Below are 15902 nucleotides of genomic sequence, written 5' to 3'. Positions count from 1 at the left end.
CATGTGTGGCCAAAACCGGTTTGGCTCAATGGATAGAGCGTTGGCTTGGGGACTGAAGGGTTCCGGGTTTGATTCCGGTCAAGGGCATGTACCTTGGTTGCGGGCATATCCCCAGTAGGGGGTGTGCAAGAGGCAGCTGATCGATGATGGCTCTCATCGATGTTTCTAGCTCTCTATCTCTCTCCCTTCCTCTCTGTACAAAATCAATAAAATATATATTTTAAAAAAAATTCAATGTGTGCTATGGACTGAAAGTGTGTGTTCCCCCACCCCAAAATCCATATGTAGGAACTCTAATCCCCAGTGTGATGGTTTTTGGAGATGGGCCTTTGTGAGGTAAATAGATCTTGATAGGATTTGTGCCCATATAAGAAGAGACATGAAAGACCTTGCTTCCACTCTCTGCTCTCTCCCACGTTGGGATACAATGGGCAGTCGGCCACCTCCACACAAGAGGCAGGAGCACACAAGACCCCACGTCAGCTGGCTGCCTGGTCCTGGCCTCCTCAGCCTTTAGTGCTTGCTGTTAAAACGACCTAATCTTTGTGGCTTTAGTTTGTGATAGCAATCCAAAACCACTACGACAGTGCCCAAGATTTGTATGGGGGCTGGTCACATAGGCACCCTCTGCCTAACATGTACCAAAATCCCAGACTCCCAAAGGAAAGCGGGTAGGTGCTGAACATAGATCATAGATTGCACAAACAGCTTTAGGCACACTAAACCACCCTTATTAATTAGGGAAATGGTGGGAACCCTTAACAATCTGTTTGCAGATGGTAGCGATCAGACAATCTTGCAAGCAGACCTTTCTCAATATGACTAGCTCAGGCTTGCTATGTTAACTCTTTTTTACACTGTCACCCTCCTAATAACATCCAGTGGATATTTATAGTATTAATAGAACTAAATAGCTTTTTATGGAATACATAGGTACAGGAGAACTCCGTCAAGAAAAATACTTGGATATTATACACATACACACACACAGTGAGGGAAGTAAGCATAAAAATATTTTAGAAATTCATTCAGGTAATTTTGAGAGTACATTTATTAGAGCTGGGGTCAGTGAAACAAGGAAGGGCTTAGAACAAAAGAAGCAACAGGAGAAAGCCTGGGTGGGGCCGCTTTGGCTCACAGGAAAGTCAGAGGAAAGGGGGCTCACAGGAAAGCCAGAGGAAAGTCAGAGGAAAGGGGGCCTTGGAGTCAGGTTCAGGGGGTTCGCCCAGGTGAGCTGCTTCTGCCCGTTGCTCTTTTTTTTTTTTTTATTAAATTATTATCTGTGTACATATTCTAACATTGCCCCCCCCCCCCCTCATACATACCCTCCATCCCCAGAGTTTTGTGTCCATTGGTTGTACTTATCGAATATATGCATGTATACAAGTCCTTCGGTTGATCTCTTATCTCCCCCAGATCTCCCTACCCTCCCTGCTTTAATTTGACAGTCTGCTTGTTGCTTTACTGTCTTTATATCTGTCTTTTGGTTCATCAGTTTATAATGTTCTTTAATATCCATAAATGGAAAACTCCCTATTTAAAAAAAAAATATATAATATATATAATATATATATATATATATATATATATATATATATATATATATATATATATATATAATATATTTTTTTATTTTTTACAGAGAGGAAGAGAGAGGGATAGAGAGTTAGAAACATCTATGAGAGAGAATCATCGATCAGCTGCCTATTGCACACCCCCTACTGGGGATGTTCCCGAAACCAAGGTACATGCCCTTGATTGGAATTGAACCCGGGACCCTTCTGTTTGCAGGCCGATGCTCAATCCACTGAGCCAAACCGATTTCGGCGACCGTGGCTCTTGTGGTTGTAAGTCTCACGGGGGCCCTTAGAGGTTAGGAGATGCACATCTGAGATGGAAGAAGAAGGGAAAGGAAAGGGCATGCTCCCAGGAAGCTCCTTCGCGGTGAGGGTTTTTAAAGGATGGAAATAAAGGGGAGGTCTCAGAGAAGGATTGCAATAGCATGTTCGTCAGCTTTTCAGGTGTCTGCTTTCAGGGCAGTGATCCTCACTGACTAGGATCATTAGTCACCAAAGCTGGTCCTGGCATTGCCCACCTAGTTTTGCTGCATTGCTGGGCCTATCAGGCGTCTTCAAACTACAGCCCGCGGGCCACATGCGGCCCGCAGAGGAGTCTGATCCGGCCCGCCAGGTTTTTTGGGCAGTGAGCGCAGCCGAGGTGTTACAGTAGGAATTAGTAGTTCATATAGTCCGGCCCTCCAGCTCTCTGAGGGACCGTGATCTGGCCCCCACTTTAAAAAGTTTGAGGACCCTTGGAACACTGTTCTCTCTACAATTGAAACCTAGATGTTCTCTCTAGGGAGGAAATGCCAGGGAATCTACGTCACCTGACCAATGACATGAAAGGTCAGAGGTCTAAACTGCATGATCCGCCAAAACTGGTTTGGCTTAGTGGATAGAGTGTCAGCCTGCGAACTGAAAGGTCCCAGGTTCGATTCTGATCAAGGGCATGTATCTTGGTTGTGGGCATTTCCCCAGTACGGGGTGTGCAAGAGGTAGCTGGTCAATGTTTCTCTGTCATCGATGTTTCTAACTATCCCTCTCCCTTTCTCGCTGTGAAAAAATCAATAAAATATATTAAAATAAATAAATAAATAAACTGCATGATCCGCAAAAGGCCACCCAGGAGTGAGGTATGACACCGGTTTTACCCGTTGCTAGGCATCTGAGGCTTTCCACCAGTTTGCTCTGCTGATTTTTCAGCTATCTGTCTTGGTTTCCCCATTCCATGGGCCAAGGAGTTTTCCTAGATTCTTACTATCCTCCCTCATAGTGAGTGAAACCAAGGCATGAAGAGGATACTTACTTGCAAAACATGATGTTGAAATTATTTACATTTCAAAGCCAGTGCAATTGGGTGATAAAATAATGAAGTCAAGGTGTTTGAAAGCTGTTGTCTCCATCAAAGAGTGGGGGGTTGTAACCCCACCCACCATTCTTTTGACTCTGTTTCTGTAAATGCTGATTGAGTCATATGTAGCTTATAGAGAAACAGCGTGTTTGCATTAGAATCTTAGGAACTAACTTCAGAAGGTACAGACTTTGACCTTCAGTTATCCCAGTTCTGGGCAATTTGCTGGCCTTCCAACGTAGAACCAGGATGACACAGAACCAGGGTGATGAAGGCCAGGATCACGCACACCAGACCATCACTTGAGCAGTTTCAATATCCTTATTGGAATGGACTGTGCTGGCTTGCAAATAGAGAACTTTTCAACCCCCCACACCTGATTTATTTGTTTGGCTTTCCCTCTCCCTCCTTATAAAAACCTTGACCAAGGTGTAGCAGTCTGGCAGACTCAGGGGATGTCAGTGACTGAGTTGTCTGGCTAAGGGCCAGGGGCCATTCCCCCCCCACTTTCCAGTGAACCTGACCAGTTCGTCCCCCTCAAGAGAGATGGAGAGAAGCATTCCCCAGCAGATCCAACCTTGGGGCTTTGGAGACCCCCACCTGAAATATAGTGGCAACCATACTTTGGTAAAAACTGCTGTTTGAATTTTAACCCTGCTAAGTCTGGCTCTTGCATCTGATTAAAACACTGGGTACTTGCCTCAGCTTCCAGGTGGAGACCTGGAGGCTAAGGCAGTTTTCCCTTGCCTAGGGGCCAGGACCACAGGAGATTGAATCCCACTGACTCAGTAGCTCCAGGGATAGAAACTGTAGATAACCTTTAGAGACTAACTGCTGAGCTCTGCTTCTGTGCTATTGCTATCGCAAGATAGGGCCACATTCCAATGTCCAGCAGGATGTGACTGGGAACCGACCCTGTGGGCTGTCCCCAGTCTTTAGAATGTAGTCTTTGGGATTTAGAATTTAGAACAAAGGAAAATTCCTGTGGTTTGAACCTTTAAAAGGGACTGCCTACCCCTGAAACGGGGCAGTCGTGTGGAGACCACCTGCGTGTGGTGCTCTCGCGGACGTCCTGGCCAGTTCAATAAATCCTTGCCTGCTTTTTAAAATTAATTAATCAGCCTCCGGTGGTCTTATTTTGAACCCAGGGTTTGACCCCGCAACAATACCCACCATCTTCCCAGAATCCTGACAAGCACCTGCCTCAGGGGAGATCCACAAGCCGACAGCCTCCTGACTCTGCCAGCGGCTCTTTCAATGACTGAGCCTAACAGACAGCCAGCAGAGAGAAGCTATTTTCAAGGTGCCTTGGACTTTTGGTGACCTACGTCTGGACGTGGGACTGAAAAAAGCCATCCTTGGTGTGCTGCTTGGACCTTCCCGCATACACCCAATCACATCAGAGGCAGCCACACCCTGTGGATAACTTGTCACTCCAAACCGGTGGCTGAATTCAGGCACAGATAGCATTTGCCATTGGTCTGCTCCAGAGTACCTCCCAACAGGCTCCAAACCAACACACGAAGTACCAGCCTCAGACAACATCTCAATAGATCCAATTAACTTCAAAACACAGCATATCCACAGGGAGATACTGGTGGGCACCAAACCCTGTTGAGGCTAATTCCACTCCGTGTGGTCAGCACCAGCATACCAGCTGACATGCCATGGTCGGGGTTGAGCCTCACAGGCAGTGTAGTCTGAGAATGGATCCCAGGCACAAATGCACCAACAGCAATCAGGATTTAGTTACAGCAGGCAGGCCCACATATCCCACACCAGGGGTATTCCTATGGTACTCAGCTCAGGTGATCAAGGACACTGTGCCACTGGGTCCCACCAGACACCTACTACATAAGGCCACCCCACAAGGACCTGTGAGTCACAGATCTATCTACTACATAGAAACAAACAAAAAGAGGCAGCCAAAATGAGGAGAAGAAGATACAGACCCCAAATGAACACTCCAGAAAAAGATCTAAATGAAATGGAGTCAAGCAATTTATCCAACACAGAGTTCAAAGTAATAGTTATAAAGATGTTCAAGGAACTTAGTGAGAACTACAACAGCATGAAAAGGGACATTGGAGAAGTATGTTTTGGAGAGGAGAAAATGGCGGCTGAACAGGCAGACCTGTTGGGCACCTCGTCCCAGGGCCAGGCTGGAAATACAACTAAATTGGAAAACATTCTTCTGGAATTTCTAGCTGAAGAGGTGACTTATAACAAGGAAGAACAGAAGGCATCTGCAGGCGGGTAGGAAGGGCGAGATCGTGAGGGGGAATTGCCCAGAGCATACACACCCACCTGCAGCCCGAAGCGGCTGACCTGTGGTGCCTCCTGACCTGCGGCAGCCTGACCCTCAGCGCCCATATCATCCAAGCAGCTAAAAAGGTCGCAAGACCCAGCAGACCTGAGCCACTAGAGGAGAAAGCTGCATTTTTTTAATTCTTAAAATTTTTTTTTTTAAATTTTTATCTCTAAACCTAGAGCACAGGAGTTTTCCTTTGCAACTATACACCCAAGGCATTGGTGCAAGGAGGGAGGTGTGGACTTGAGGGCCTGAGGTCAGGTGGGGGAGAGGAAGCAGTAGACAGAAGTCCTGCATTGGATCCCTCAAATGCTTCCAAACCAAACGGCGATTTCCTGCCCTGTGGGATCAGCCTGCCACCCCCTGCATTTTGAGTTTACTGAGGGGACAAAGGCAGAGGCAGAGCTTACGACCTGAACTGTCTCAAGGAGCCCTCAGTGACAGGCGCGGCGCATGGCCACCCACCCCACTGTTCTAAGAACCAGACTGTTAGACACTCCAGGGTTCCAGCTGACAAATGATGCTGGGAGAATGGGATATCTACATGCGAAAGAATGACATTGAACGTTTACCTTACACCGTATGCAAATATTAAAACAAAATGGACCGTGGCCCGACAGATGCTGCACCGATCTTTAGCTAGAGAACTCTCTGGAACCATTAAAGAGATCTTGGGACTGCCCAGTCTGAGGGGTGCAATGCTGATGGCTGCCACCCTCATGACATCATAGATGATATCAACAGTGGTGCAGGGAATGTCCGGCTAGTTATGAACTACAAAGGAAAAGAACTCAAATAAAGATCATTTTGACAAGCAAAATAAATAAATAAATAAATAAATAAATAAATAAATAAAATGGACCAAAGACTAAATATAACAGCTAAAACTATAAAACTTTAGATGAAACCAAAGGCTAGTCCAATAATAACCAAAGAAAAAGTATATAAATCAAACTTCATCAAAATTAAAAACTTTTGGGTATCAAAGGATGCTGTCAACTTAATAAAATGTAATTCACAGGATTTGAAAAAATGCTTGCAAATCATATCATATTCAGATTAGAACCCTTTGAGTATAATTCTGGAAAATGTAAAATGTTCCAGCTACTGTGGCAAACAGAAAAAAAATTAAGCATAGAATTGCCATATTCAGTAAATCCACTTCGGCTATATTCTCTAAGCTAGGGGTGTCGAACTCAATCAGAGAAGGGGCCAAAATCTAAAATCCAGCCTAAATCTCGGGCCGAAGGGTTTACTGAACAGTCATAAACTGTCATTGTGATGGAAACGCAGCGGAGTGCAGTGATGACAGCGCGGTGCGGGCCACATTGCAAGGCCTGGCGGGACGGATTTGGCCCGCGGGCCTTGTGTTTGACACATGTGCTCTAAGCAATGAAAACATTCTGAACATGGATGGTGGTGATGGTTGCACAACAATGTGAATGGAGTTAATGCCACTAATTATACACTTAAAACTGTTTTTTAAAAAAAACCACATCACATTTTTGTTATATACGTATATCCAGAGTAAAAATAAAAAGCACACAAAAAATACTATTCATCTGATAGTGCTTCTGGAAGGTTTATTAATTAGTCTTAAATAGGAATTTTTATCAAAAGATTTCAAAATATGCATAGAAAATGGTGAAGTGGGAAGGGAAATGAGATACTGATAATATTTTTTTCCTAGAAAATATATTCAGCAATGAATATTTTTTGTAATAAAATGAACAAACATATTTCTGGTTTGTGTTCCTTAAAGTCCTAATGATATACATTAATATTTAACATGTAAATATATTTTCCCAAACTGTCATTTAAATCCTGATATTAAATGCAAATTAAAAATCATTGCCTGGCAGGGGGACTCAGTGGTTGAGCTTTGAATTATGAACCAGGAGGTCACGGTTCTATTCCAGGTCAGGGCACAGGGCAGGGTTGCAGGCTCATCCCCAGGAGGGGGCATGCAGGAGGCAGCCAATCAATGATTCTTTCTCATCATTGATGTTTCTCTCTCTCCCTCTCTCTCTCTGTCTTTCTCTCTCTCCCCAAAATCAATTATATGTATATATAATTTTTTAAAAGAAATAATTGAAGTAAATGTCACTAAAGTAAATTTCTTAAATTAAACCTCAAGAAAAGCTTATTGAAGACATAACAATCCATAACGCAGAGAGTGGGGAGGTAAAAGCAGTTTCTATTTACTCCTTTATTAAACCACATTTTCCTGTAAACAACTCCTTTCTGTGGATTTTGAGAGAAGCCTGTGATGGAGAAAATCCCTGCCTGGGGAAGACAGGACAGGGGCACTAGGAATGCCAGCCTTCCCTGGAGACCCTCCCGTGGTCCCCTCTCCTCCCCGGGAAATGGGCCGTGACCGACCACCGTGTCTGCCTTTGGGGCACTGTCACTCCGCTCCGGATTCTTCCCAAACCCCGCTGCGCCCCCTGCGAACAGTGAGCGCCCATCCGTCTGCGGCTCCGCTCCCGCAGCCGCCCCCCGGTGTGCGCGGGAGGAGCGGGAGCCGCCGGACTGGATGGTCTGTTCCCGGCGTCCCGAGGTTTAACCAGGACCGGGACCAAAGGGCACTGGTTACACCGGAGTCCGCCGGGGGCATTCCATATCTGTTTTTCGTCAACCACCCTGTGCGCACATAAACTCGGGGTATTTGTTGATCCAGGTCCCCCGGGAGGCGCGGGACCCTCCTCACAGCTGTCCGGAGGCCTCCCCCACCCCAGCCCACTGAGGCCCGCGCTCTGGCCGGGACCAGCTGGGGACCCAGCGGGGTCCGGAGCCAAGTCCCCGCGCCCGAGGTCCCGCCCACAGCCGGCTCCGCCAATCCCGCTGCGAGCTGGCGGTGGGGGGCGGGGCGGGGCCGGGGCGGGTCCCCGGGACCTTAAATGGGCGCCCGGAGGCCCGGCCTAGCTCCGCAGACTCTGGGCCCGCTCCGGCTGACCGCTGTTGGCGCAGCTGCCCCCTCCGCAGGTGAGCGCCTCCTCTCAGCACTCCCACCCCCTTCAAGCCGGGGCGTGGAGCGGCAGGGCCACCCCGAGAACGAGGGCCGCCGTCATCCATCCTTGGGGGTCGAGGGTTTGGTGGGGGGGTCCCCGGAATCGAGGTTGTGGGGCCGCTGCTCCCTGCACCGTCAGCATCCTCTGGCAGCGCCTGTTGTGCGCGCAGAGCTGGGCACGCGCAGCACGCCTCTGGCAGGGCGGGGCTGCAGCTGGCTCCCGGGCCCCTGGGAGCCTCACCCTCTCCAGGCTTGGGGAGGGGGTCTCCGGGCTGTTTTTCTCCACCCACATCCTCAGCCTTCCGCCACAGTCCTGTGTGCTTCCTTGGGAGGGTCAATTAAATATTTTACTCCAGGTCTCTCCGAGGAAGGATTCAGGGGAAGGATTGGTCTAATCAGATCACTCATTTCCCCCCTCCTTTCTAGGTTTTTGAAACATGAATCCTTCGCTCCTCCTGACTGCCCTTTGCATGGGAATAGCCTCGGCTGCTCCAAAACTCGATCCCAGAGCAGACGCACAGTGGAACCAGTGGAAGGCAACACACGGGAAACGCTATAATAAGGTTGTTAATATCTGAAAAGGTCCAGAGGGGACCCCCCCCAGAACACGGTTCTTGCTGTTGGGAGTTTATAGCGGAGAGTAGCTTCTGGAGACTCTTAACAGGCCATAAGGTCATGGCCCCCATTACTGACACCACGGGCCATGCACCCCTGCCGCCAGGGTGCTGGAGGACAGCTCCCAGGGGTGCAGAGCCGCCCCAGACAGTGGTTTGTGTTCTGTCTGCAAACCCACGTGGTGAAGGTGAGTTGGGTTTTCGGTAGAAATGAACAGGGCGTGGTCTGTGCTTGCCTCTAGAATGAAGAAGGATGGAGGAGAGCGGTGTGGGAGAAGAACATGAAAATGATCGAACTGCACAACCAGGAACACGGCCAAGGGAGACATAACTTCACCATGGCCATGAATGCCTTTGGCGACATGGTGAGTGCGGCCTCGGAGGCTTCGCTTTGTGTGCTTCTCCTCGGTACTTTTAGCAGAATAACCTCTTCCTTTATAACATTCTGTGTCTTTTTCCTGGAAGACCAGTGAGGAGTTCAGGCAGGCGAGGAATGGTTTTCAAAACCAGAAGCACAAGAAGAGGGAAATGTTCCAAGAACCTGCCTTAGCCGAGGTGCCCCGATCTGTGGACTGGAGAGAGAACGGCTGGGTCACGCCTGTGAAGGACCAGGTATGGCCGTGCCCGCAGATCACCTGCTCCCCACGAGCACGGCCGTGCATCCACTGCTGCCCGTGACGCGGGAGGCCTCGGAACTATGTGCAGTTTGCTGTTTTTAAAAACAGTTTCCAGATAAGTTGTCTGCTGCCAAAGTCTTGCTGTTTGTTTTATAGAATGAGCACTTTTGAATTTTGTTTTCAGGGTCAGTGTGGTTCTTGTTGGGCTTTTAGTGCAACTGGATCCCTTGAAGGACAGATGTTCCGGAAAACTGGCAAACTTATCTCGCTGAGTGAGCAGAACCTGGTGGACTGCTCTCGCGATCAGGGCAATGAGGGCTGCAGTGGTGGCCTCATGGATAATGCCTTCCAGTACGTCAAGGACAACCAAGGCCTGGACACAGAGGAATCCTACCCATATTGTGGAATGGTAAAACACGTGCCTTATCATTCTAGCTCTGCTTTTGAGTGTTGAGCACTTCAGAGAAAACACTTACCATATTTAGAACTCACATTTAAGCCTGGAGAATCTGTATCTGTAAACTGTCCAAGCTGCCAGATTCTCTGTTTAGATGGTCAATGTATAGCTGTTCCTGCTTCTGTGTTACATGAGATTTACATATCATTCTCTTTATAGGAGAAGTTTCTCATGGCCAGGGAGACCAAGACTATCTCATTGAATATACATATAACAGCTAGTTTCTCAATTTCAAAGCAACCGATAGCCCTTCACCTCCTGGGATGCTTTTGGCCTAGAAATCATCAAACTGCAACTTGTCTTGAACTCATGTTCCCGGGGAGGTATGATGTAATCACGTCTCTTCCGTTTGGCCTTTAAAAGGATGACACTTGCAAATACAAGCCTGAGTTTTCTGCTGCCAATGACACTGGCTTCGTGGACATTCGTAAGAACGAGAGGTCCCTTATGAAAGCAGTGGCCAGTGTGGGGCCCATTTCCGTGGCTATCGATGCAAGCCTTGCATCCTTCCAGTTCTATGAAAAAGGTGAGGATTTCTCTTTACATAAATTCAGGCAGAGATATTATAAAACCACCCTGACATACAGCAAGACCGACTCTTTGGCATGTGGAATTGCTGGATGTGTGGGTTTAACATAGATGTGCATTCTACACATGTAATATTTGTGCCAGATATTGTCCATCTGACATGACTTAAACCATATGCCCGTGATCTTAAGTGCCTCATAAATAGATCAGATACCTACATAATTTGGCTGATATAGCTTCATTTACTTTACTTTTTTTTTTTAATATATTTTATTGATTTTTTTACAGAGAGGAAGGGAGAGGCGGGGAGAGAGTTAGGAACATCGATGAGAGAGAAACATCGACCAGCTGCCTCTTGCACACCCCTTACTGGGGATGTGCCCACAACCAATGTACATGCCCTTGGCCAGAATCAAACCTGGGACCTTTCAGTCCACAGACTGACGCTCTACCACTGAGCCAAACCGGTTTCGGCCATTTACTTTAGTTTTAAAAATTGTTAGACCTTTAAAATATTCCGAGAATTTTACTACTAAATGAAAACTGGCTCAGGTAATTTTGTGTTTTGTTTATTTTCGTAGGTTGATATCCTAAAAGTAGAATATTTTCAACCAGTGGTCTTTTATGACTCTTGACAGATGTTTCTAAAAATGATAGTATTATATTATAGGAGGGCCTAACTCCCAGCCTCGGTTTTTAAAATCTTGCTTTTAAATCTTACCTGGATTTGTGTAATCTAACTGAATTTTGAGACACCTCTCTTACTGTGGTTGGTAGGCAAACTTACTGTCAGCTCTTACCTGGAGATCTGCACCCCAGCAATGACTTCTATCTCTTAGGCATTTATTATGATCCGGACTGCAGCAGCGAGGACCTGGATCATGGTGTTCTGGTGGTTGGCTATGGCTTTGAAGGAGGAGAATTGGATAACAATAAATATTGGATTGTCAAGAACAGGTATAAAATGCCAGAAATACTTACATTTTATTGTGGAAAGGGAATCCTTTTCGAAATCAGTATTTGGACACATATCAAAACTTGGAGCACAATTCTGAAACCCCAGAAGTCCTTATCCCACTTAGGATGAACCGAGACATGAATGTTGGATTGTAACATTAAGATACTGTCCCAAGCTTGCTAGGGCGTTGGTACCGTTTTGGTACCAATGCATTTCTAAATTTGAAAATGTTCTTAATTCTGAAACACCTGGCCCCAAGAGTTCTCTTTTTCAGTCTCTAATTTTACAGTTCTGTGAAAGATTCAGGGATAGAAACATGTACAGGTTTGGAACCCAGCCATGAGCAAGAGCAGCGGTCTCTCCTGCTTCTTTCTGAATCTGTCTGGGCCTCAGGTGCACTGTTTATGCATCTGGTGTTATTGTTGATAAACATAAATGTGTCTGGTTACTTGTGTGAAGCGGAAACCCTCTCTTCTTTCAGCTGGGGCACAAAGTGGGGCACGCATGGCTACATAAAGATGGCCAAGGACCAGGATAACCACTGTGGGATCGCCTCCATGGCCAGCTACCCTACTGTGTGAGACGGTGGTGACTGAGATGTGATGAAGAACAGAATAACCAGAGGATGAATATGATCTCAAAACTCGTCAGAACCCTGGCCGATGTGGGTCAGTGGTTAGAGTGTCAGCCCAAGCAACCGAGGGCCTTGGGCTCAGTTTCCAGTCAAGGGCATATACTTGGATTGTTGGTTTGATCCAGACCCCCGTGAGGGCCTGTGTGGGAGGCAACCAATCAACATCTCTCTCACATCGATGTTTCTTTCTTCCTCTACACTCTCTCTCTACCTCTCTCTTGTCCATTCTCTCTCTAAAAATAAATAAATAAATAAATAAATAAATAGGAAAAAAAATCCTCAGGTGGGAATTATCAACAACAAAACAAACAAACAAAAAACCAAAACCCTGCTCAGACCTGTGGGATAAAACAGTTGAGTCTTTGAATATCCAAGCTGTGATTTGAATTCTGCAACATTTTACACTGGCAAAATGTTTCACTTCTTTAATTATTGTGTTAACAGTTTGTATGATTGACTTGCCTAATAACTTTTGCATTTTTATGTTTTAAAAGAATGTACACCTTTTTATCTTTTAAAATAAAACTTAATTTTGAAATAGAGGTGGAGCTTCTATTTGTTTTTAAGTCATGAACATTTTGTATAGTGAAACATGTGATTGGGCTCTGGAGGTATAACAATGTGCTAGTGGCCGTTCTACTTATAACCAGACAGATCTGATGTTTGTTGTCCATTGGCTGTGTCTGACTGTTAAATTTTGCTTAAATGGAGCAAAATTTAACAAAGGATCCATAAAGGACAAAAGTACGTTATTTTAATAAATAAAATTCACATATTAAATAAGAGATTACACATACAAAGGATTTCCAGAGTAGAAAGGGGCTTGAGAGGTCATGGCTATTGCACAAGATGGTTACAGTCCAGATGAGTGACAGGACAAATGTCACAGGCCAGTTTCTGAAGCATCATCTCCAACTGTTTGTAAGACCATGGGGCTACTTTGCAGTTGAGAAAGGACACAATCCAAAGGCTCGCCAAGCATGTTTGTCTTTGCGGCCACCAGGGTTGAGGGATGAGCTGGGCTTCAGAATTAGTGCTGTGGCCTCGGAGGTGGGCGATAGGTGAGGGTCAAAAGTGATAGGCCTGCCGAAACCGGTTTGGCTCAGTGGATAAAGCGTCAGCCTGAGGACTGAAAGGTCCCGGGTTCGATTCTGGTCAAGGGCATGTACCTTGGTTGTGGGCACATTCTCTCTCATCGATGTTTCTAACTCTATCCCTCTCTCCTCTCTCTTCCTCTCTGTAAAAAGTCAATATATATATATATTAAAGTGATAGGCCTAATTCACCTAGCTACCTTATCTCTGTGAATTTATTTCAAAACAAAAACAGCAACCTAATTCTACATTCCGCAGGCTAAAGAAGCACATAGTTCCATTTGTTGCCTATTTCCACTGAAGGAACTATAAAGAGCAGGTGGAAGTATTTAGTTAATAGGCCCCACAATTACATAGGAAGACATGGAGTGTAGGACAGCTGGGACTCCGCCCCCAGGCCTCCAGCAGCCCCTGTTCAAGTCCGTCTGTGCTGGACCATGTGGCCTGTGGACCCTCATGTGGCCTTCCCTGGCAGGTCTTTAAGTTTACGACGCTGTGACCTAAAATGACAAATGTGTTTAGAGTGAAACCCTGTGGGTTCTGTGATCAGACTAACAAGTGCGTTCACAGGAAGATTGGGGAGGCTCCCAAGCTGAACCCCTTTTGCTGCTTGGTACCAATGTTGAAACATGTGGAATCGATGTGCCCACACAGTGCCCCAGTCATCACCCGTGGGAGTCACAAGCGGGAGCTGGTGCGTTAGGGAGAGGAAGGCCTGGGAACACCAGGAGGAGGAGGAGGAATCTGACAGGAGCCCAGGGGAGCCAGGCAATGAGACAGGATAAAGGTGGTGTCTGAGCAGAGACTTGTGGTCAGCAGCTCTGAGAAAAGAGAAGCCACATTTAGGGAAAGTGGGGAGAGAGTGAGCTGAGGTGTGGGAGATGAGGCCGGGTCCACACGTGGGTTTTACAGACACGGGGGCCCTGGGAGTGCGGTGAAAAGACTGTTCTGGTTATCTGTTTCTGTAAAAATCTACCCTAAACATCACAGCTTCACAGTAACCATCTTTCCCATCTCCCGTCTGGCTTAGCTGGGGGTTACCGCTGGAAGTCTCTCCTGCATTGTGCCTAAGTTGTCTGTAGGTCTGGAGTGGCTCACAGCCAAGTGGACTCACGTGACTGTCCCGGATGCTGCTGACCAGAGATTACTGCATGGCGTGGGGGCCCACAGCACAGAGACTGCCTCTGAGAGGGCTGTCCCTGGAGGCAGGTGCCGGGACGCCCAGGGAGGACCTGCCAGGCTACTTAGGACCTTGTCTAGTGCCCAGTGGGGTCTCTGCTGCTGTATTAGAGGATGTCACAGAGAGAGCCCGGGTTCCAGGGAGGGGGCTGGGGCGAGGTCACTAGCAGAAGAGCCTGTGACATGGACGCTATGGCGGTGGCCATCTTTGGAAAATGCAAACCTGCACATTTCGTCTTGGGAAATCCACTGGAAAGAATGTCTTTGGGAATGTCATCTTGCTTCACCATAAGAGGCCAGCTCAGGCTGCTGTCCCTGGAATTCCGGAAGTTCAGACCAAGATTCTGAGAAATGGCCCAGGTGCTGAAAGGAATGAAAGACTGGGGCCTCTCAGATGTCCAAATGATTAAACACATTTTATAAGGTGTTGCCATTTTTAAAGACATACATATTTAAACTTGGGGAAAGTTTCAAACTGAATGATGTCTAAATGATTAAACAGGTATCAGAAGTTTCTGAAACTTTCAAATTAACTTAACTTGTGGAGAGTTCCAAGCCAAAGCTATCATATTTTTAAAATAGGTCCATGAACAAAGATTAAATAAAGCAGAAAACAAATTTCAATTACACAAAAGTCTTGTCTGAAACATAAAGTTACTATCAGAAGCTGGAAGAGGCAACAGAACTTTCAGCTTCTGCAACCTCAGAGGGAGTATTGCCCCGCAGACACTCTCGGTTGGAATTCTAGCCTCAAGAGGGTGAGCACCAAGCCTGCAAGTGTATGATCAGCGGAATGTCAGCTGGGCACTGACGCTCCTGGGCACAGCTGGACTCGTGTTCTCCTCAGCAGCCCAGGGCACAGCTGGCCTCCGCTGAGCAGGACAAGTTAGACTTGCTGGCCATCCAGGCATGACAAGGAAAAGATCGTCCACTCTACATGGTTCGCATCAAGACCGAGTTTTCTTTTCACAGGTGTTTATCTAGTGGCTTAGGCTTCCGCTGAGCTCAAACAATCTTACCCGTCCACAGGGGAATCAAGTAAGATAGGAGACATTTAAGAAATCCATCATGATGTAGCATGGGTATCACGGGTAGCAGGGAATTTAAGGACCTGCCACACAGGAAAAAAGGCACAAGAAGGTTTGGGAATCTTTTGCCTCCTCACATATCCTCTCGTCTAAATCCAGCACTGGCTGGGTTCCATACCGGAGACCATGATACCTTATGGAACAGCATTCTCACTCATCAAAATGCATGTAAGACACACATTGCCTCTTTACTCTCTGGTGAAATATGGTAGCAACCATACTTTGGTAAAAACTGCTGTTTGAATTTTAACCCTTCTAGTCTGGCTCCTGCACCTGATTATACACAGGATAGTTACCTCAGCAATTTTCCCCTGCCTGGGACTAGGAACTACAAGAGACTGATTCCCACTGACTCAGTAGCTTCAGGGGTAGAAACTGTAGATAACCTTTAGAGACTAGCTGCTGAGCTCTGCTTCTGTATTATCGGCTATCGCAAGATAGGGTCGCATTCCAATGTCCAGCGGGATGTGACTGGGAACGACCCTATTCCCAGCCTTTAGAA

The 15902-nt window shown here is 46.7% G+C and overlaps 1 protein-coding gene across 1 annotated transcript; it reads left to right on the top strand.

The window, feature by feature from the left end:
* The first annotated feature begins 8066 nt into the window (after window positions 1-8066).
* LOC118732242 (procathepsin L) lies at window positions 8067-12581 on the top strand. The gene is made up of 8 exons (XM_036461368.2): window positions 8067-8206; window positions 8658-8794; window positions 9088-9210; window positions 9311-9457; window positions 9647-9871; window positions 10283-10445; window positions 11287-11404; window positions 11887-12581. The coding sequence occupies exons 2-8, from the start codon at window positions 8669-8671 to the stop codon at window positions 11984-11986; spliced, it is 1002 nt and encodes a 333-aa protein (XP_036317261.1). The 5' UTR covers window positions 8067-8206; window positions 8658-8668; the 3' UTR covers window positions 11987-12581.
* Window positions 12582-15902: the final 3321 nt, after the last annotated feature.

The sequence above is a fragment of the Pipistrellus kuhlii genome, unplaced genomic scaffold, assembly GCF_014108245.1.
Source record: "Pipistrellus kuhlii isolate mPipKuh1 unplaced genomic scaffold, mPipKuh1.p scaffold_m20_p_36, whole genome shotgun sequence".
NCBI lineage: Eukaryota > Metazoa > Chordata > Mammalia > Chiroptera > Vespertilionidae > Pipistrellus > Pipistrellus kuhlii.
Note: the sequence above shows the minus strand (reverse complement) of the source record. Positions and strands in the feature narration are given on the sequence as shown.

Bases quoted from the DNA above. Each gene is read 5' to 3' on its own strand.
- LOC118732242 (XM_036461368.2), top strand. From the start codon at position 8,669: ATGAATCCTTCGCTCCTCCTGACTGCCCTTTGCATGGGAATAGCCTCG. The intron at 9,211-9,310 runs GTGAGTGCGGCC...TTTTCCTGGAAG, and splicing joins TGAATGCCTTTGGCGACATG to ACCAGTGAGGAGTTCAGGCA. The intron at 9,458-9,646 runs GTATGGCCGTGC...TTTTGTTTTCAG, and splicing joins TCACGCCTGTGAAGGACCAG to GGTCAGTGTGGTTCTTGTTG.